The 23128-nt window shown below is 48.6% G+C and overlaps 1 protein-coding gene across 4 annotated transcripts in view; it reads left to right on the forward strand.

The window, feature by feature from the left end:
- Positions 1-23128, forward strand: part of GASK1A (golgi associated kinase 1A) — a 46007-nt gene that overhangs the window by 17651 nt on the left and 5228 nt on the right. For all 4 annotated transcript variants that reach the window (XM_081071549.1, XM_081071547.1, XM_081071550.1 and 1 more), the window contains exon 2: positions 15128-16381. In XM_081071549.1, the coding sequence (XP_080927675.1) occupies positions 15167-16381 (1215 nt within the window). In that variant the 5' untranslated portion in view covers positions 15128-15166. The remainder of the gene's footprint in view (positions 1-15127; positions 16382-23128) is intronic.

Consider the following 23128-nt stretch of genomic DNA (forward strand, 5'->3'; position numbering starts at 1 on the left):
ATTTAATCACATTGGCAAAGTCTCTTCTTCCACACAGAGTAACTTTCACAGGTCCCAAGGATTGGGATCTGGATTTCTCTGGGAGCCATTATTCAGTAGACCACTGGAATCCTTCAGCCTCTGCTCTGAGGACCATGAGTTGTTTCCTGTCATCAGCTACCTACTCCTGTGAGGTGGTCAGGCTAGGGTATGCTCCTAGGGGTCCAGTGAGACCAATGTGACCTTCCAGTGTTTTCCTACTCCCATCTACCAAAACGAGGCAAATCAAGTTATTAGGTATGTAACAGATAACTTGTGTTCTACCACTTCCAGTCAGGTTTGCAGCTCTTCAATCGAGTTCCTCTTTGAGTCTTTGGAAGCACAGGGAGCCACAGAATCTCAGAAGTGGAAGGAACTGAGAGATTGTGTAAATCAGGGATCTCAAACTGGTGCCCCCTGGGCCAAATCATCCAGATTCTCCAGGCTTGGCCCTTGATACTAAAGAGAGAGAGATAAAGGAATCTAGGAAGTCTTCTCTCAAGACAATAGTCGTGCCTACAAGTGCGTGCATTTCCACATAATTCTGTTTCACACGTCAGACGGTGGACGTTACCTTGGTCTAACTCTGTCACTCTCCTTGTGATACTCCCAGGTAGATGGATAAGATGAAGCTCAGGTTCTTAGGAATGAATACAGGCAAAGCATGTTAGTAGTTTGTAAATACTGTCCTTTGTACATTCATTGTTGTAGAGTGCTACGCGCAGGAGATAAACCGTATAATTGTCCAACAAATGGCTGAAGTTATGGACAACGTAGGATGGGGGGCGTGGAGGACCCTGAAGACTAATTTCTCCTACTTGCTTGTTTTGCTTTTTAAAGTCTTGCCCTGGGCCCATTTCCTGAACTAAAATTTACATTCTCTTGAAGACAGGGAAAACCTCGTATTTTGGACCCCCGTGCACTGGTGGGGTGCCCAAGAGGTGCCTGCCACAGTAGGGAGATGGAGTGCAGTTCACGTTCTCCTGCCAGGAGGGCTGTCTCCTTGGCGTTTCTTCCCTTTTCCCTCTCTGCCCCTTCCCTGTCCAGCAGATGCACCATTCCAGGTGCCCCAGTGTTGGGAACGCCCAGCGCCAGACCTCTGTCTAACAAGGGCTCTGGCATCGAGCACTTATCCAGAGAGCCCTCCCTGGGTCAGATGCTGGATGAAGTTCCACGCATGACACAGAGGAGAGGAGCGTCACCCTTCCAGGTCTTTTTCTGGGTGGAACTTGGTGATCCACAGTCCGGGATAAGGGACCATTCCTTCTATCACTGGACTTAATCCAAACAGCATGTGGTCACATCCAGCCTGAAGTGGATTTGGCCCAGAGCCAGACCAGGGCAGTAGGCCAGCACAGAGGAAAGGGAGCCAGAAGTTATGAAATATTGGTTTGTGCTCGGTACGCTCACACAACTGTCACCAAGGACGTGGTCAGGGTTGCAGCCCTTGCTCATTTATTCAGACACAAAGCTGAGATGGGGCAAAGGCTGATTGACGTCATCGTTTTCAAAAGAGGAGAACTGACACTCAAGGTAGGGGGCTACAGCTACCGACTTCCAGGAACACCTAACTGCCAGGAGCCTCAGTGAGAATCAGAGGAGGAGAGAAAGGTAAGAGTGAAGGTGTGGACAGGTAATTAGAGCCCTGGACGCTCGGGCAACAGTACCTTTTCTGTTGACGTGGCCAATGAGGGCAGTCAAGCTTGCTTTAGAGAAAGAATTTCTGAGGCTCCCTGCCAGCTGGTTCCTTGACCCACTCCTCTTTCTTGCAGGCTCTGAGGACATGACCGGCTGCCTCTCTCCTTAAACACCCTCTCTCCCACCTACGTTGTGTCTTCTCAAGGTCTCCTCTGTGCATGGGGCAAGCTCCCTGATCTCCTTTTCTGTGGTCACACCCACCCACCTTTCCTCTCTGGATTCTTCTTGTTACTAGAAACTACACAACGTAGAAACTTCATTGACTAGAAAGCTGGTGTTGGTCATCACTAGTATCCTTCTACGTATGAATGGAGCTAGGGTAGGTCTGTCCTCAGACCTCCTCTCCCAGAACGCCCTGTTAGATGGTCCAGCGAACTTCTCAAGACTGATGGTGTCAGAGGCCGAGTGTGCTCCTAGAATTTTCCAGCTCTGTGGTTTTATTTTATTGAGACAAAACACTCAGCATCTGTTCTAAGGTGGAGGAAAAAGGGGTGGTATATCAATTGCTTTCTGAAGGGATTGTCAAGGGGAATCTTGATCTAGATTTAATGTTTGCCTAATGTGCTCTCTTAGCATCTAATTCCCATATGTTGGAGCTCCACTGTGCTGTAATTTTTATGCCTGCCTTTTTGTGTGTTTACAGTTACATTGGTCCAAGGGATCTGGTGCTGTTTTTCCTTTAATATAGCATATCTCAAACACTCTGTGGATTGCTGGGGTTCCCAGGACCTATGTCCCAGTTTAGAGCTGTGCTGTTCAACATGGTAGCCACCGGCCACATATTGAAAGGTGGCTAGTCTGAACTGAGATGTGCCATAGGTGTGAAATCTGCTTTGGATTTCAAAGACTTACTACAAAAAAATGTAAACTATCTAATTAATGATTTTTATATTGATAACCTGTTGAAAGGATGTTTTGCATATATTTGGCAATGTTTCGCATAGTAATAAAAATATTATTAAAATCAATTTCACCTGGCTTTCCCCCCTTTTTTAAATGTGACTACTGGAAAATTTAAAATCTTATGTGAGATTAGCAATATATATTTATTAGGCAGTACTGATTGGATAAACACTAGCTCACAGCAGAACCTCATTCTTCAGTTCTGTTTTGTTTGTTTGTTTGTTTGTTTGTTTTTAAGGAGGGCGCAGCTCACAGTGGCCCATGCAGAGATCGAGTTCGCAACCTTGGTGTTATTAGCACCGCGCTCTAACCAACTGAGCAAATCGGCCACCAGTTCTTTTATTCTTGAAAGTCATGCTCAACAATTCCCACACACCTTGTTTTCTAACCCTATTCTCTAATTTTCATCTCTGAACATGTGGGAACTATAGAGGTTCATTAGACCCCAATTTTCTTATTCAAATGTACCTGGACTCCATTTGATCCACATATTTCTGAGAGGAGTCTCTAGGCTGTTGACCTCAATCTTAGTAACTCTACTGATTTACACAAGAAAATATGTACTTTATTTGGTCCCATAGCCCTATCAAAGTATCTTTAGCACACTCGGGGTAAGTGTGCATTTAAAAAAAAAATAGATGCTCATAATCAAACTCAAATTACTCCCTGCCAAAGATATCTTGTGTGTGGAGAAAGCAGACGATGTCTGGGTCAGTCTCCAGAGTGGGGCTCAGTCAGCTCAGTGGGCACAGCACACAATCCACTGGGTTACGGTACGAACATATTAGAGCTTCTGTTCACATGTATTTTACCTAATCCTTTTATGATTTGTAAATGTTTTGTTCATGTTTTATGATGAACATAGTCATGCAGCACTCCCTGCTTATGGTTTGTAAATATTGGGAAAAATAATTTGTAGATACTGGAGGGATATGCTCAAAATTTTTACCAATAAGGGCCTGTCATCCAAAGGTTTTGAGACCCCTGGTTCAAAGAAAGTGATTTCCCCCCCTAGTGTTAATGAACCCCACCACTGTATCAGCTATGCTTTTGAATTTACACACTTCATTCATTCATTCATACATTTATTTAGGATCTACTAGGCAGTTGCTTTGGTGACATTTGGTGGCAGTTGCTTTGGTGACATTTGGTGGCAGTTGCTTTGGATTCTGAATCCGTTGTTTTTCTGCCACCTCATGGCTAGAAGAAGTTTCGGCAGGCTTCAGGCATTTGGAGGTGGAGAGATGAGTGACGGAGGCCTCTTTTCTAGGGCTTGCCAAGGGGGCTTCTTAGTACTTAGCATGTCTAGGTTAAGCTTTGGGGAAACAAATTAGATGATTTCAGGTGAGAGCTGTTCAGTTGGCCGAGGAGAGGTTTCACTGCTCAGAGCAAAGGCCAGTTTCTCCTCAGCAGCTGAGACTTGGGAGCTCTCACACATACTCTTTGCCTCCAGTCCCCTCAGGTGTCTGGGTTAACCTGTCACAAAACATAAATCAGCTAAAGAGAGATCGTCACTGTCATGCAGGGTGGCCTGTGGGGTGTCTGCTCCTGCTCCCCACATAAGAACGCAGGACATGGTGAGGCCAAAAAGGAACACCCACAGAGCCATAGATGGGGGAGTCATACCACTATATTCTTGCTGGTGGCATCCGCCTCTCTGCAATCTGCGCTTGCTAGCTCAGCCACCATCTTCTTGCTAGCCCCCATTTGCTGCTAGTGTAACCACAGCAGTTATATTAGTGGCCAATGGCTCACTGGTTACAGCTCACGGCCAACTAGCCACAGCTGATGGCCATCCAGTCACAGTTGATGGCCATTTACTACCTGAGCCAGCACCTTTCCACGTGAGGACGAGAGCCTAGAAACTGCACTCCTGGCTCTGTCCCCACAGTCACATAAGAGCCCACACCCAGCCACTCTCTTCTCAGGAGAAGCTAATTCACTGGATAACAACCACAGCTCCTGTGGGTTTCTTCCTCCTCATCTATGAGAAGTGAGAGTGGAGAACCAGAGCAGTGCTTCTCAAATGATCTGTTTTTCCGTTTTGATCATTATTTATTTACTTCCCTTAATGGAAGATGAGAATTTGTGTCTTTCCCTACCTCTGTCTCTCACACACACACACCGTTCTCATCCATCCATCTTCCCAATATAATAAGATAATTTTAGTAAGATCGGTGTTTACATAATTATCACTACATAAAAGCAATTCACGGCTGTATTAGTTTCCTGTTGCTGCTGTAACGTATTGTCCCAAACTTGATGGTTCAAAGCAACACGAATTTATTCTTGTGCCGTTCTGGATGCCAGAAGTCTGAAATGAGCCTAACAGAGCTAGATTCAAGGCTCCTCCTGGAGGCTTCAGGGGAGAGTCCATTGCCTTGCCTTTTCTGTTTTTTAGAGGCCACCTGTATTTCTTGGCTTGTGGCCTTTTTCTCCATCTTCCAAGCCAGAGGCATAGTATCTTCTCTCTCAGTGACTGTGCTTCCCTCTGCTTCAGTCATTGCATGGCTTTTTTCTTCTCAGTCAAATCTCTCTCTGCTTCCCTCTTATAAGGATACATATATTTACATTGGACCCATCTGGATAATCCGGGATACTCTCTCCATCTCAAAATCCTTAATTTAATCATGGCTTCAAAATCCCTCTTCCCATGGAAACTAACTTAATCATGGGTTCTGAAGATTAAGATATGGACATCCTTGGGCCATTTCAGCCTACCATGATAGCTGAGCTGTCTGTTGCTTTACGATCATTTTTCCTTTCCCATGTGACTTTTTGTTTCTCTGTGGTTAACAACTGTCTTTTTTGTTTGCTTGGCTTTTCAGATGTTTCTCACCAAATCAACTTCCTTGTACTAGATTGAAGCACATATCAATTTCGCCTTCTTAGGAACCCACCTGCCTGTCACGGTTTGACCTGCCCCCTCCTGAACTGGTGGCTGTGTTGGCTTGCTGCACAGCTGTTCCTTAGGCTCTCCTGTCACCACCATGCTGGGAGTCCTGCTGCCTCTCTGTCGTGTCGGATCTCTCTTTTCTGCGTCCCACATCTTCTTTCTCAGTTTACACGTTGGTGTTGGTGGAGCAATTTATCCAATAGCTTATTCGAACTGATGCATGAGGGAAAACCCATTTTGAAATGTTATGTGTCTGAAACTGCCTTTATTTTCCCCTCGCCCTGGACCGATAGCTTGGCTGAGTGTAGAAGTCTAAGCCAGAAATCATTCTCTGTCAGATTTGGAAGGATTTGCTCAGTTGTATTCTAGCCTCCAGTGTTGCAATAAAGAAGTCCAAAGCCATTCTGATAGTTGATCACTTTGTGTAAAACCTGTTTTGTTATCTCTCTGAAAACCCATAGGCTATTTTCCCTAGTGTTCTGAAATTTCACAATGACGAAATTCCTTTCTCTTTGCCTGGCTTCCCAAGAGCTGAGCTTGCGGCAGAAGGCTTACGTGCTAGTATTATTTTGTTTGAGAGTGCAGTCTTGGGGAACACACGAGAGTAGCAGAAGTGGGGAGAGATGACATGAGGGTGCATTGTTGAGCTGACTGCTGCTACCTGCAATTGATTGCATGATCTGATAGACCTGGCCAAGAAGCTGCCTAAGTGGAATTCAGGACCACTTGAAATTTCCCACTGGCTGCAGTCTCCCAGACCAAAGGTTTGCTCCACTCGACATAAATTTCCCCATACTTCCAGGCGGTGTGCTCCTCAGTACCACACACCAGCTAGTCATGGTGGGGAGCAGGTGACAGGCACAGCACTTATGGTGAGACCCTCAGGATGTGCCTATAGGTGGCAGAGAGAAACGCACGGAGCCACTGCCGTGCAAGCTTTGGTTTTTAATGGCTGCAGCAACAAACTGTCTCCATGACTACGGGACAAGCAATGCTACTGCTAGGGCTGATCCCATCAAAATGCAAATGCATGAATGTGTGTGTGTGAGTCTGAGTGTGTGCACGCACGCGCCTGCCCATGTGTGTTGGGGGGGTTGCAAATAATTGAATTCACTACAGTTTGAGTCTTGTTTTTAACCAAGAGGGCACCCTTGTTTTCAGCTTGGGGGACCCTTGCACTATTTCAACGTTCAGTATGTAAATGCTCCCTTAAAACTCCTGGTCTTCCGGCTGTCAGTCGTGCCAGATGCCTCCCGGCACATAGATGCTCTGGCTTTCTCTCTCCATGGAATAAACCCTGGGCTTTAGCTGGGTGCAGGAGTGGCAGTTACTTGGCTTAGCAGTATGGATCAAGGGGTCTGGGTGTCCACCTCCTTCTTAAGTAGACTTTCAACCGTCCCCTGGTTTTCGATTTGCCTTCACACCTCCTCTGGAGGTACCTGCTGGCACCAATTCTGAACGTGTTGGGGGCTTCTGCCTTCCCGTTTAGAAGTCAGGTTTCTCGGGTCTGCTAAGGCCACTGCCACTCATTCCCCTGCTTTCCTGAACGTTGCTTGCAGTGGCCTCTTCTATTCTCTTCGTCCTTATGGGTTTGTCCCTTAAAAAAATAAGAGCGCTTTGCTATCATTTTAGTGACATTTGAGGAGGGGAGAGAGGGAATCGTGTGTGTTTCATTCACCATTTTGAACAACAGCACTGCTTTTCTAAATCAAAGTGCCTGGCCCTAAGCCAGCCCTCACTTACGTGACCTAACGTTTGTCAGGCAGCCCTGCTCAATTTGTCTCTAGCAGAAGTCTTGGCTTTTGAAAGCAAAGGCCTTTGTTTGCTCTTCTGGGGCAGGAAGAGGCCTGCTCTCCGGGTTTGCTCGCTTGCTTGGAGAAGGGTGGCAGGGAACGAGACAACTCTCGTTCTTTGAGGCTTCTATCACGGCAGAGAAGACACTGATGGAGTCAGCCAGACCCAGGTTTGAATCCCACCTCTGCCACTTAGCTATGAGGCTGTGAGAAAGTAATGTAAGCTCAGTTTCCTCAGCGTGCCTCCTTTTCCTCAATGCCCTATGTGAACGACGATGCCTTCCTTCTAGGGAGGCGGCAGGGAGTAGAGGAGCTGTTGTCAGTCAGGTACCCGGCACAGGAGATGTCCCTAATGCTGGCTACAGTCGTCGCCATGGAGTTCCCTGGAGGGAGGACCTCTGTGCCTCCAGGTGCTTCCGTCGGTGCCCCTAGACATGGCTGCCCTGTTCCTCCCTCGTCCTCCTCAGCTCCAGGCCTTCTGCTCTATGCCCTGAGCCCCAACTTTGAAAACACCTGCTAGCATTTTATGTCCTAACTAAAATGCAGCAAAGTGGGCTGAGAGTTAAAATTTCAGTTTCTATGACTGTCCTTGAAGCATCATTTTTATTTTGGCTGAGCCTTTGCGGAAACAATTTCTTGAATTGCTTTTCTTATTTTCATTTGGATCTTAGATCTCTGCCGTCTCTAACTGTAACACTCTTCTCTTTATTGTTTTTATAGCTTGTATTTTCTAGGGGCTGTTCTCCCTGTTTTGTGTCTACCCTTGGCTGAGAACCATCCCTTTCTAAGATGCCATTTGGTCTTCATTTCCCTCCCCAGCACTAGCCATTGACATTTGTTCAACAGGACGTTTTCATCACATCCCAGGGTTACTGTGTCCTTGAAGTTATGCTATGGAAGTGAAGCAACAGAACCTGGGCAGGCAGCCAGGGACTCATTTGCTGGGGGTAAATGAGATTCAAATCTGAGCCTCAGGAGAACTTCCAACTACCTCCCTGCGGTGGACCTTTAGCCACCCTCACCCCCCACCGCCATAAATCCCCAAGGCCAAATATCAAATATCTGTAGTGCTTTCACCGGTTCAAAAATGCTTTTCTTCAAGCGTGCCAAGGAGAGCATTTGCTTGGGCAGATTAGGGAAGGGTGAGGAGGAGATGAAAAGAGATTTTCATTTTCAAGAAAGACTTTGATCTGTCCTTAAGAACCCCCTGTGTGGACCACCATTTACTAGAGTGAGCTGACTACTTGGATGCAGCACCCTCCAAATTACTGCAAGTAAGACTGTGAAGCCACAGGAAGTTGTTGAAAGAGGCAGCAAAGGGGCAGCAAAATCCCAGGGTCCTTCCCACATTTAACCCCTCCCTGAACTCCCCTCTGTCTCCCAAGGTTCTCAGAGTCAAGCTTCATCATTCTGTGGTACAGTGAATAGGGCTCCAGGAAACTCGCATCCTGCCTGCCACTGACCCGCTGTGTGACCTTGAGAAGGCACTTCTTGAAATCTCAATTTCTCTAACTATAAAATCACCACCTTAGTACATATCTTGGGAGGCTTTGAGAGCTCCCGGTACATGGTCTGTACTTGGTAAGTGCTATGGTTAATACTAGGACCTCCTGTTTTCACCTCGCAAGTCAGATAGTATATTCCATTTCCTGGCTACAGTCTTGAGAATACTTAAGATGAGAGCAACTTGGGCACCTTCTGGTTTTGGAAGAAGCCGGAAGCGTAGAAACTGCCCTGTTTTGAGATCAATCCTGAGAACTAATTTAAGGATAAGAGATTGTTAGCAACCCGCTTCTGATGTTACCTCTCAAGATTTGAGTGGGACAAATGGTGGCATTTTCTCACTGATATTCTTCTATTTCATAAAGAAGGATACAATACATAAGTGAATTATTTTTATTTTTATTATTATTTTATTATTATTTTTATAAATGTAGACTGAAAACGTTTTTATTTTCCCTCAATTGGCTCCAACACAAACAAACTGCCACTACCCTGATCTCACTCAAGCCTCACTTTACAGATGACCAGACCAACACCAAAGAGGGTAAACGTCCTTTTTGAGCAGGGCCCACCCCTGAGGCCCAGTGCAGTCTTTCGGAATCAGGGCTACAGCAGGGGCTGTGGGTGGCCGCCCCTCCCCAGGGTGGCACAGTGATTAAGACACCACCTCTGGAGCCAGACTGCCTGGGTTCCTGTCCTGGTGCTGCCCATGCTAGCTTTGGGCCACCTTGATTCTCTGTGCCTTGTTTTCCTCACCTGTAAAATGGAATAATAATACTAATACCTCGTAAAACCGTCATGTAGATTAAATGAGGTAATAAAAGTAGTTTAAACTGTCCCAGTGAACACTGAATAAATGTTAGTTATCATTCCTTTGTTTTTGTTTTTTGTTTTCTTTTTCCTGGAAATTGGGCAGGCCAGCAACAACAGGGACAAAAGTCCTTCCTTGTCTTGAAGTTGCTGATGTGGAAGGAAAATCACAGCTCTCCAATAACGCTGAGAAAAGGGGGCCTGGCCTGGTGGTGGCTTAGGAGACAGGCAGCCCCGGGGTTCTGCCTACCGTGGAACACACAGGACCCCGCAGATCTGACTAGGAGAGGGACACTGTGTGCCTGGAGGTCCTAACGGGCTGTGCATGTTGCCTTTGCCCCCAGACGCCCATGCTGGCCCAGCTCCTCCTGCCTGGGGCCTGCCTCTGGGTTCAGCCACAGGAAGCAGGGTTTGACCAGGTCTAGCCGCGGCCTTACTCACAGGACTGACATGTGGTTCTAATTCAGGCCTCTGACAATATGCTTATGTATTCCCTCTCACACCGCCCATGGTTTTGTTCTGAAAATTATTTAGCTGATCTTTAAAAAATGGAAAAGCAACTCCAAATTTTAACATTTCTGGTAGTCTCACTCAGAGGCTGAGTAGCGACAAATCAGTCATCAGCCAGTGGTTATGTTTAGAAGAGGGCAGAGGTCAGGGGACAGCACAGAAGGACACCTTAAGTGATGACTCCAGACCCAGAGCCAAACTCAATTTATATCACACACACACACACACACACACACAAACCCCGTTGTTGTAGTTGTCGTCACATGGCTTTCCTCTGCCCCTTCTTCCACCCAGAAAACTCCCACCAAGAAACACTTTACAAGTGTTTTGTGATTTTGCCTATTTTCCTGCGGAGAGGCACATGTGATCTCTGTCTTCTCTCCACCTTCCCTGCCCAGCATGTTCTTCCTCATCCATGGCGGTTTAGTGGAAGACCCGATTTTGTCATCTTTTTTTGAGTTGAGAAAAGATGGCTTTCCCCATATCATTCCCTCTGCAGTGGGAATGATAGCATGAAACACAGCATGTGTCAGGGCATTCTGGGAGGCGGTCTGGGGAATGGAGAGCTAGTGCCCCAAAGCGAGGCAAAATCCTGACTGGATGTCCCCAAAGTCCAAGAGCGTTCCTTTCCCTGTGACCCGTCAGAAATGAGAAAAAGTCTCCCGCCAGCTGTTCCAGTACACACTCTAATTGAGTCCTTTCCTCCAAGTATATTTGTTTCTCAGACTGTCTCTGTGCAAAGACCTGCAGTGTTTGTTGGAATTTTTTTTTTTTTAAAAAGTCCTTCTCAAAAAACGTCTCTATTTGACAGAAGCCTCCCCATGCCATTTGCCCATTTTATGGGGGCCACTGGTTCGTGGGGTATACCTGTGGCCAGGTCCTTGTCAGCACAGCCTGAGCCCCCTCTGTAGTGACAGCACGATGCCCTTATTACTTAAGGGACAGATGCTGCACTTCCACCCAGAAAACTCCCACCAAGAAACACTTTACAAGTGTTTTGTGATTTTGCCTATTTTCCTGCAGAGAGGCACATGTGATCTCTGTCTTCTCTCCACCTTCCCTGCCCAGCATGTTCTTCCTCATCCATGGCGGTTTAGTGGAGGACCCCATTTTGTCATCTTTTTTTGAGTTGAGAAAAGATGGCTTTCCCCATATCATTCCCTCTGCCTAATTGTTTTTCTTTTCGGGGCACAACATTATAATTCGGTATTTGTATACGCCGCATCGTGCTCACGACTGTAAGTCTAGTTACCATCCATCGCCATACAATTAAGCTGCCATATTGTTATCTGACCAAGGGCACACACTGCGCCCCACCGAGATCACCAAGGGATCTGGACCAGCTGGGTTTTGCTGCCATAATGCTGCCTCACAGGTAGCCTCACCATCTCAGTGGCTTGTGACAACGGACACCTTTATGTTGGTTACAGGGCGCTGGGTAGGCTGGAGCCAGCGGTGTGGTTGGGTTGGCTCCAGCCTGGGAATTGGGTTCAGGTCTGCTCCAGGGGCCACACCTGGGGCGTGCTCCCCTCATGGTGGAGGACAAGTTTGCAAGCAGGCAAGTCAATCCGCACAAGCACATTTAAAGCCTCCACTGGACATGGCACGTGTTATATCCACTTACATTCTGTTGGCAAAAACAAGTCATATTACCAAGGTCAAGGACAGTGGGCAGACAAGGATACTCCACCTTCAGTGAAACCATGGCAAGGTGAGGAGGAAGAAGGAATTGTGAGCAAATAATACCATCAATGACACTGTCCTTTGCCTTCCACCCAGTATGGGGGCAATGCCAGGGAGTAGGGAGGTGGCTGCAGAACCCTGCAGCACAGCCCTGGGCTTCGCAGTGGGCGGGGCTCTTTACTGCGTTCCTGCCTTCCCTTCCCACAGTTGCTAGGGAACCCAAACCCCACACCCCTGTCAGAATCTCAGTCTTTTCCTTTCAGCCCTCCCACGTATTTCCCTCCTGGCTTTCACCCTTTCTCTCCTCTCCTTGCCGCATGCCCTTAAGCCAAGCAATTCCTTCCGGTTTCTTCCTGGATATCTTTGGATGGAGTCTCTGCAGGAGGAGACTTTTCTCACAGCCAACGTGGCCTCCTCCTGGCTTGCACTTAGGTTTTTATGATGAAAGAGTTTCTTTTTCTACCTCTGCCTTGAGTTGTGCTCCCAAATATCCCCCCCCCCTTTTTTTTTACTCTGACATTACAATGTGCCAAAATTCAGGAAGGGGGGGTGGATATTTTTCAGATTCCAGAACGGTAGTGGGAGTTTGGAAAGTAGGGGCAGAAAAACCCTGACCCCACGACTCATTTAAACGTACCAAGCCAGGTAGTGGGCCCTTTGTTCTTTCGACGCATGTGTTTCCCATGCCAATCCTTAGGGACGAATAATCTCACTCTCCCCCATTTTGTAACTGAGGAAATGGGGCAGAGAGGTTGTGCAACTTGCCCCTTATAGCACAGCTCAGAAGGGCAAAAGCTGGTCTAGAAGCCCAAAGCCCATTCCGTATGCTTTTCCGCTACCCTCTTTTCACTTTTCTTCTGCAGCTGGATGTGACTACTGGGCTAGCAGGCATCTTCCCTAAGGAATTAAAGGTGGGAGGTGGGGATTTGAGGAGGAAGGAGAAATAGACCCATGGTAGGACCAGACAGTGAAGGGCACACTGTTCTTCTTTCCCTCCTCCCACCATCATCACAGGGCGGAAAAGACCACGTGTATTCTCTGGATGGGGAAATTGGGAAGGGGGGTGGCAGGTTCAGCTGGCAAGTGTGCGGCCCTGGGATCAGTTGGGTTCCGCCTGCAAACCTTCTAGTATATTATGGCTCACCCCCCTTTCTCCTTTCTCTAATGTACTCTTTATTATTCAGCTGAATATTTCTCTTCAGAGGATGTTTTTTCAGTTTTGATCAAAGCTGCCTTTCTTTTCCCAAAGCTTTACTTGTGTGGCCCTGCAGGGACATCGGCTCATAGCCGTTTTGAACCTTGCTCTCTGCACAACTGCACAATTGCCAACTTTCCCCAGGTTGTCTGAAGCCAAGTAAGGCCGACAGAGGGATCAAAACATTCTGTCTTCTTGAGACATTTTAAAAAGATGATTTATTTCTCCCTAGTGGTATCCAAAAGTTGGAGAACGCAGATTATGAATCCATCCAACTTGAAAACATAATTTTCTTTGTAGAAGGGGAAAAACAGCCAGACAGACTCCTTGGCCATGGCCATTTCTCCTTTTAGTTTTAATTTGAAATATTAGCATTTTTGCTAGCTGTGTGAGCCTGGGCAAATCTTAGCACTCGGGGCCTTTGTTTTCTCATCTGTAAAATAGGAATGATATGATTCCCATTTCCCTATGTTCTTGTGAGGATTAAAGGAGATACTAACTGGTATGCGATGAAAAGTTAACATCACCAATAAAGTGTGGGACCCAACGACTTTATCTCTTGGGGTCTCCTCTACAGAAATCCTCACAATTTCCCCCAGCGCTGGATATTCAGTGCAGCATTGTTTGTTATAATAAAAATTGGAAATGATCAAAATATCCTTCCTGTTGAGGAAAGGGCAAAGAAATTATGGCATATTTCCACATGAAGTATTATGCAGCAGTTAAGTAACTCTATATTGAAAAAGACAAAAATGAAAAAGCCTCAGGACATAGTGTTGTGTCAAGCAAAGCAAGTGGTGGAATCGTCACCTCCTTTATGCTAAAATAATGACCATGTGTAGTAGACTGAAAATGAGTCTTGAGTCTAAACCACAGTGGCTCAAACAGCTCTTGGCAGCTCTACTCCCCTGTGGTCATGCAGGTTCCCCGGCTCCTTCCTTCTGGTGGCTCCGCGGGGTCCAAGCAGCAGAATCACCTGGAAAACTTGTTAAAACACAGGATGCTGAGCCCGTTTCTGACTGAGGAGTCGGGAGGGCGGGTGGTGCTGAGAATTTGCCTTTCTGACAAGTTCCCAGGTGTTGGTTCAGAAGCCACCCGTTGGAAAATCACTGCCCCAGGGTGGGTCCTTGCCAACCCGTGCAGAGCTCGTGCTGCTACATCTGTGAGCCAAGAGAGAAACGCTGGGCTGCCAACTTCCTTTTGAGCAAGTAGGGCAATGTCATGCAGGGTCCCAGCCCCCACTCCCCGCACAAGAACGCAGGACATGGCAAGGCCAAAAAGGAACACCCACGGAGCCATGGATAGTGGGTTCATACCACTATATTCTCGCTGGCGGCTGAGTTGGAGACACAGGAAGTAGGATCAACAAGATCCGCAATCTGCCGTCCACTTCTCTGCCAACCAACCAACCCACCAACGCAGCCACGGCAGTTATATTAGTGGCTAATGACTAACCGGTAACAGCTGATGGCCACCCAGCCACAGCGGATGGCCATCTGATCACAGCTGATGGCCATCTAAGAACCGAGCCAGCACCTTTCCATGTGAGGCCAAGAGCCTGGAAACGGCTCTCTGGGACTCAGTCCCTCAGGCAGTAGTGACTGACTCCTACCATGGGCAAGGACTTAGTCACATGGCCACCTCTGGCGGCAAGGCAGGCTGGGCAAAGCCGTCTGTAGTTGGGCCACTGTGTGCCCAGGAAAAGGGGACAGCATGTTTGTGGGAGACAACTAGAGGCCTGCCGGAGTGGCCCTGGGACTCACACGAAGAGGAAAAAAAAGGGCCAGCCCTCAGCAGTGGGGACAGACGTGGAAGAGATTCTTGGTGCTTGGTGACCAGTGTTGTATGGCAGTTTATTCAGAAGGGAGCCCAAGTCTACCTGCATGTATCAGCAAAGGCTACCCCTGGAAGGTGAGCAAGTTAAACTTTGAAGCAGGAGCGCTGGCTGCAGTGCTGGTCCCCTCCTGAACGCAGCTGGGGGTCACTGTGCTTGGGCTCTGTTCTTTTCCCTTTGCCAGCATCCAGGATGGGCCTTCGTTCACCATCCACACTGTTTTGTGGGTTGGGGCTGACATTTTTCCCAGGTCTCAAACTTTCTGTTTCTATCCCATCCCCCAGGCATTTGGGCTCGGGAGAAAGCTGCGCGGCAAGAGGCGGATGGTGGTGGCGTTTTGCCTCTTACTGACTCTGTCTGTGGTGGCTGTCACCCGTTTCCCTGCACAGCGTCCAGACGCCATGGAGCCCCGGCGGGTAACCAGCACTCCTGCCCCTCACAGCCCACAGGCTCTGAGCTCCCGCCGGAGGCAGCAGGCAAGAAACCTGCGGTTCTGGAGAGGCTGGGCCCTGCCCAGGAATTCCATCCTGGTGTGTGTTGAGGAGCAGGGCCACAGAGAAAGAGTGGACAGCAGCAGGCCGTCCCCAGGAGGGGACAGCAGGCGCCCAGGGAGGGTCAGGAGGGACATTCCTTTGGAGTCTCTGGGAGATTCGAGACTCAGTACCCAACGTCCTGTGCTCCTGAGGGAGGATAAGGTCAAGGGGCCAGGAGCCAAAGGCCTGGGCCCTGCCTGGCATGATGGTCCCACCTGGAAGGCACAGAGTGAGACGGGCATCCTGGTCGGCCCCCTCGCAGAGCAGTGGAGACCTGCTGATGGACCAACCCTCCAGCCCCATCCAGTGGAAGGCAGGGATCTGCCAGGAGCTGGGAACAGAGCCTTGACTGGGGGGCGGCAAGCAGGGGACCCCACTGGGGCCACAGGGACTCGTCAGCCTGGCTCTGTTGGGGAGCTGCAAGGATCCATCTGGTGTGCCTCTGAGAACCCCGCGCTGCCAGCTGCCTTGAGGACCGGTGGGCAGGTGCCCCCATGGCTCACAGAGCATGATGTGCAGACCCTGCGGCTCTTGGCCCAGGGGGAGGTGGTGGGCAAAGCCAGGGTCCCCGGCCACGGGCAGGTGCTACAGGTCGGCTTCTCCACCCAGGGTGCCCTTCAGGACGTGTCTCCTGGACTCAGCCGACTCTGCTCCCAGGGCCTCTGTGGCCTGATCAAGAGGCCTGGGGACCTGTTTGAGGTCTTGTCTTTCCACGTGGACCGGGTGTTGGGGCTGCACCGGAGCCTACCCGCTGTGGCCCGGCGCTTCCACAACCCCCTGCTGCCCTACCGCTACACAGACGGTGGTGCGAGGCCTGTCATCTGGTGGGCACCCGACGTGCAGCACCTGGGTGACCCAGATGATGACCAGAACTCTCTTGCCTTGGGCTGGCTGCAGTACCAGGCCCTGCTGGCGCGAGGCTGTAACCGGCCAGGCCAGGCCCAGTGCCTGGGCATCCACCACGCTGAGTGGGCACGCCTGGCAGTCTTTGACTTCCTGCTGCAGGTATGTGGAGTGGGGCTGGGTGGGGCAGGGCCAGGCTGGAGAGCAGCAGAAGTAGGGGATTCGGGGTGAATCAGGACACAGGAGTTGCTGACCTGAGGATGGACTGTGACTCTCCTCCCATTCCTTGTCTTTGGACCAGCAAGCACCTGTTTTTGTTACTTCTCTGCCTCTGTGTTTATCCATCCAGTGGAATAGCTTGTATCAGCTCACGAGTGGCCGCTGCTCCCTTCAGAGGTGGCCATGCTCTCCTTACTGTCTGACACGCACCCACTGTCCCGCCCCGAAACCTCTGAACGGTACTTGTCTGCTTGTGGGTGTTTGTCTCCAGGCCTTGGACTGGCTGGTTCCCTGCGGTATTTCCAGCCCCTCGTCTGTGTCTCTATGGCTGCTTTGTGGAAGGAGGAGCAAGCGGCCTGGTGGTCGTCATGGGCTTTGCCATCAGCCAGGCTGGGGTTTGAACTGCCCGCCCCAAGCCCCTTCTTGCTGTATGATACTGAGCAGATTACTTCCCCTCCCCCCTCTAAAAGTGAAACCTTTTAGAGGTTTCACTTTCCTCACCTCTAAAACGGGACTGGGTGTCCCTTGGGCCTGGTCATTTTAGCACGTGGTAGTTCCAGACTGTCAGTACCTGCCTGAGCCCCGGAGCCTGCTCTGCCTAGCAGGTGACAGGCTGGGAGCTGAGGAATTAAAGTCCTCCAGCCAGTGTTGGGATGGAGGGGATTTCCAGACCATAGGACTTTCAGTGCTGAAACTGGGGGCGTCCTGGGCAAACTGGGAAGGCTGGCCATGCCTCCTCCAGGAGCAACACCTCCTTCTGGGTGTTTAAGGACCAGCTCCCTGGCTGGGGTCACTCCTCAGTGAGTGTTCTACATGTCTCACTGAGTTCCCTACCAGGATTGAGCCCCAGGTCCCTCAAGTGTCATGGCTAGCCCTTCTGACTCACTCCCTCTGCATGTGTTTTTGGATTAGCTCACAGATAAACTGCTTTTCCTTAAATCCTCATCTCAAGGTCTGTCCAGATGATAACACTGACCTTGGGAGGTTTCTGCACACAAGATCGTTTGTGGAATGTACTTAATACCATGCCTGGTGGGTGGTACACACTCAATAAGATGCCGGCACTGTGCCCACTTTACAGGAATGAGCTCATCCAATCCTCATGGCACACTTACAAGTGAGATATCACACTTATCCCAATTTTAAAGTTGAGAAATTGAGGCCCAGAGATGTGAAGTCACTTGCCCAAGATCACGGCTGATGGAGCAGAGCCGCAGCCTGGACGGTCTGACTCCAGAGCTTACCCTCTCTGTCACAGAGTCACTATTAACCGGGCCATGACTGGGGGCAGGAAAAGGGACTTTACTGGGATGCCCTGGGGCCTTGAGGTTGGAGGCACCTCCTTGCAAAGCCCCGGCCCAGCTGATGTGCACATAGCAGCTTTCTGCTCCACACAGAGCCCCTCTGTCCATCCCGTGTGGTTGCGGCATGGGACCCTTCCTCGGCTGCCAAGGCCTGCTGTGGGGACAGAAGTCTCAGTAGCCAAAGCACACACAGGTTGGGTGTGTGGTCAGACGTGACTCGGCTGGCCTTGTGCCACCTCTTCCCTGGTCTGCTGAACACTGGTCAAGTCAAACATCCCTGTCTGGCTGACGCTGCCTTCCTAGAAACCACTGGCAAGTCGGAGAGAGGCGGGGCTGTGGGTTTCCAAGCACAGGAAGCTGAAGTACCTTCTGACTGGGGAGCCGGGTACAAACTCCACATACAGCCCATTCTGCGGTATGCTTGGTCCTTTGTTTTGTTTTATCCTGTATAAGCCCTGGTTTTTCTGTGTTTGTGTCTCATAACATACCATTTACCAAGACACAAAATCCACAAGCACTGCACACACACACATTCCTTATACCCCCACGAATCATACCCTGTGCTTTGTAAATCCCACATAGTGTATTAGTTAGTGATTGTGGAGGTAATGGTGCATAACAAACCTGTCCAAAACTCACTGGCTTAAAACACCAGCTCTTGTGTGCTTGCTCCAGGCTCTGTGGGTCAGTTGGGTTTTGCTGAGCTGTGGGTCTGCTGTTCACTTCTCATTCTGGAGCCCAGGCTGCACCATCTGGGGCAGACTCTCCTCATGGGAAATGAAAGAAGCCCAAGAGCTCAACCAAACTGCAGAAGCACATTTAAGGTCTCTGCCGATGCTACTTCTACTGATATTCCTCTGGCCAAAGCAAGTCAATGGCCAAGCCCAGTGTCAGAGATGGAAAGCATACTCTGCCCAGAGTGGAAGGGGGAGAAGAGAAAATATTTGTTGGGCAATAATCAAATCAATCACACACGTCCCAAACAGACATATCGTACGCTTCCTTATATGAGAATCATATATGCTCACATGTACCACAGCCACACATTCACACGCACACCATTCACAGGAACCACACACCCACATATATTTCATACGGTGCCCAGACACTGCTGTGGGCATCTGGAGCTCAATCCTGCTGAGATCTTTTGGGGATTGTGTAGGACATGTCTCAGAGTTGTCCCACCCAGGGGCCAAAGAAGCTAGGCTATTTACCCACCAACTCCGAACCGTCATTGGTTGAGACAGCTCCTGAGGGCGTGGACTTCCTGTCGCTTGTAGCGTGGCCCATGTGCTAGCCAGCCAAGCATGTTGCTGCACCCAGAAAGGGGCTAAGGCAGAGAGTTACAGGCACTTGTGCAAAGCATTGGTATGTACAGGAATCGTGAGCACCAAGAGCATATGAACTGTTTGTTCATATCTTTGCCCCATTTTCTGTTGAGTTGTTGGTCTTTTTCTCAATGATTTGAAGAGCTTTTCGTCATTTAAACAAATTAGCCTTTGGTTTTCATTGTATTGTAATATTTTTCTCAGGTGCAATTGTAATTAAGCTTTGTTTACAGTCTTTTGGCTGTGCAGAAATTTAACAAATTTTTACGTTGTTAAAATTATAAGCTTTTCTTTTTGTAACATGTAGGTTAGTGTTAATATATCATGTTTTAAAAGGCCATCCCCAATTCAGGGTTATTTTTAAAATTCTCCCATGTGTTTTCGTATGTCTTTGATCCATCTGGAAGTTATTCTGGATTAATAGAAAAGATGCAAAACAAAGATTTTTATTTTGTTTTCAAATGGCAACCCAAATGTCCCAGCACCACTTGCTGAATAATCAATCTTTTCCCCAGTCTGAAATGTCTTAATCATATAGTCAATTTCCATATGTATGTAAGTCTATTTCTGGACTCCTTTCTGTTCCAGAGAAGGGTCTATTTATATGCCAGAATCACACTGTTTTAATTATTGCAGTTTATATTTTATGTTAATAACTAGTAGGGCTTGGTTTTTCTCATTGCTCTTTTTTAGAATTTTCCTGATATTCTTGCATACTATTCTCATGTGAAATGTAGAGTCCGCTTATTACTTCCTTCTCCTTCCCAAGTCCTTTTGGGAATTTACTGGAATCAAATTAAATTTGCATGGACTAACAGAGAGAATTTACATCCTAAAGTGTAGAGTCTTGTAGCCAAGAATAGGATATGTCTCCCCATTTATTCATGTTCTTCAAAGCATTTTTCTTTAGCCGGATCCTCACTTTCATGTTGGGTTATTATTCCTGAGTAATTCATCTTATGTGGCCATTGGAAATGGGATCTTTCTTTCCATTATATGTCCTGGCTGGTAGCTCTTGGTCTGTGTGAAGGCTGTTATTTCTGTGTAGTAGTTTGGTTACTGGCCACCCGCTAACTTCATATTGCTTCAACAGTTGCTTGGTTTGTTCTGGGTTTTCCAAATACACCATTTCATCTGTAGAGAATGCAGTCTCTTCTCGTGGCCTTTTCTTTCTTTCTCTTACCTCATTACATTGATGGTACCTCCAGAGCAATAGTAAATATTAATAGCATGATGGACGTGACATTTCTAGAGACTTGGGACAATTTCTAGTGTCTTGCCATTAAACATCATGCTGGCTCTTGACTGAAGATATGATGAAGAACTCTTCATTATTCCTGCTTTATTAAGACTGTTCATTGTCAGGAATGGATGTAAAATTTCATCAGAAGCCTTTTGAGTACCCGGGAAGATAACAATATCCCCCTCTCTCATGTGTTCAAGTGGAGACTTTTGTTGGTGTCCTAAAGGGGACTCATCCTAGCTTTCTTGGTTGGAACCTACTTTGCTGTGGTGGCTGCTGGTTTTTGTGTTGATGTTTTAAATGTAGAGTGGTCTACAGATGTCTTTTGAGAGGAAATCTAGTTCTTCCCAACCCATTTCCTCAAACCCCATCAGCTGGTCTATTCACCTGAATCCTAAGCTGGTGCCTGACTTCTGGCCTCAGGCTTGGTGCAAATGAAGCGTCCAGCTGTTCTTCCCTGAAGCTTCTGGAAGGTTGCCCTTTGTTGGATACATGGGGAACACTGCAGGATGAGGCCTTAGAGGAGAGTGAGAGTGGTGCCCAGGAACCCACTCCTCCCCCAAGCTCTGACCTCCCCAAAGCTTCATGAATTCTCCAACAACCAGTCAGTGTGGGGCCAGCCCACTGCCCTCCTTGGTGAGAGAAGCTGCCACCTTGCGGTAACCTGACCCCTAGGCAATCAGCCAGCCCAGCTAAAAGCCACCATTTTCACCCAGAAGGACCCAGGCCTGTGCCTCCAGGTTGGGGCAGGGACCCTGCATGGGGGTGGAGCCACGATTCGGCCCTAGATCCATTTGAACTCCATCCCAGGGGTCAGAAGCATGGCCCACAATGCAGGCCAAATTCACTCCTCCACTAGTTTTGTACAGCCCATGAGCTAAGCATGGTTTCAGTATTTTTAAATGGTTGAAAAGGTTGAAAGAAAACTATTTTGTGACATCTAAAAATTATATACAATTCAAATTTTCATGCACATAAATAGTTTTTTGAAACATGGTCATGCATATTATCAGTTTGCATATTATCTATAATATATATTATACATTGTGCACTGCAGATGCCGTGATGGAGACCTCATTTGAGCTCTAATTGCCTCACCCTTGCTGAGCTTCGAGGAGGCAGAGCAGAGCTGGGTTTAAGCCAGGTAGACCTTGGTTCAAACCCCAGCTGTACTGCTTTTACCTTAATGACCTTGGGCATGTGTAATGCAGGGTCTCTGGTCCCCTCTCGGTGGGTGGACACAGAATATGGTGAGGCCAAAAAGGAACACCAATGGAGCCATGGGTAGGGGAGTCATACCACTATATTCTCAATGGCGGCTGATCGGGACACAAAAGCAAACATATGCCAGTACCCCAACAAGAGGGCTTCCTGCACCCCCATCTTGCTGGTGGCCAGGCGACACACAGGAAGTAGCATCAACACAATCCGCAATCTGTCATCCACTTCTCTGCCAATCAACCAACCCCACTTGCGAGCTGCAACCCGCACTTGCTAGCTTAGCCATGGCAGTTATATCAGTGGCTAATGGCTGACTGGTAACAGCGGATGGCCAACCAGTCACAGCTGATGGCCATCTACTACCCGAGCCAGCACCTTTCCATGTGAGGCCGAGAGGCTGGAAACTGCTCTCCGGGCTCTGCCCCACAGCATGTCTGGGGTAAGTGTCCCCATGTGTAAAATGGAGATAATAAAGTCTTCCTGGCAAGGCTGCAGTGAGGTATGAATGGGATAGAGACAGCAGTGATGCTGGGATGGTCATCTTGAGTGATGCTGTCTTCTGACGCCAGCCAGTTCTCCAACAGCAGCTGCGTGTCCAGCAATCCAATTCTGACGCTCTCTCCCTGTAGTAAGTGTCCGATCCCACAAGTTAAAGGGCTCAGTCCCATAAGACTGCCCCCACTTCAGGTGCCAGTCGCACATCTTCGGCTAACTGTTCTTCGGACCAACTGGCTATAAACGGGGTATTCTCAGGACCCCTCCTCAGGTTTGATAATTTGCTAAAACAGCTCACAGAACTTAGGAAAACACTTAATTTATGTTTATTCGTTTATTATAAAGGTTACCAATGAACAGCCAAATGAAGATGTATACAGGGTGAGGTCCCAAGCCCGTGGGGTTGGGGTGCACCACCCTCCTGGCATGTGGATATGTTCACCAAGCTGGAAGGTCTCCAAATCTCCTGGCTCAAGAGTTTTTATAACCTAATCTCCAGCTCCCCTCCCCTTCCTGGAGGTTGGAGGGTGGGACCAAAAGTTCCCACCCTCTATTCCCTTGTCTTTCTGGGGACTAGCCGGCTTCCTGAAGCTATCTGGGGGCTCCCCTGAGTCACCTCATTAGCATAAACTCAGGTGTGGTCCAAGGGGCTCATGATGAATAACAGAAGATGCTGCTATCACTCGGGAAATGCCAGGGGTTAGGAGCTCTGTGCCTGGAAGGTGGACCGAGGCCAGATGTATTTCTTACATGGCTTTAGTGGACGTAAACAACTGCGTGTTTGCTCTGGGGAAGCTCTGGCTGTTCTGCATCATCACTGGGAGGGGCTGTCCTACGATCCTGCCAGAGCTAGGAGTCACAGGCCACTCCGGAGTCCTGAGGACTGAGAGAGGGAGCGGGGGCTCCCTTTCCGTGAGTGCCATCTGGGTTCCTGCAGGCTGCCTCCCTCTCCCCGACTTTCGCTCCTCTCCACCCTGACTCTGTCTCCTTTAGCTTGGTCTAGACAGTTGCTCCAACTAGAGGATGCTACCTGGAGTTGGTTTCTAGGTTCCCAGGCTGGCACCTTCCTCACCAGTGGTGTCCCCAGGCTTCCCAGTGA

Source organism: Rhinolophus hipposideros, assembly GCF_964194185.1.
Source record: "Rhinolophus hipposideros genome assembly, chromosome: 14".
NCBI lineage: Eukaryota > Metazoa > Chordata > Mammalia > Chiroptera > Rhinolophidae > Rhinolophus > Rhinolophus hipposideros.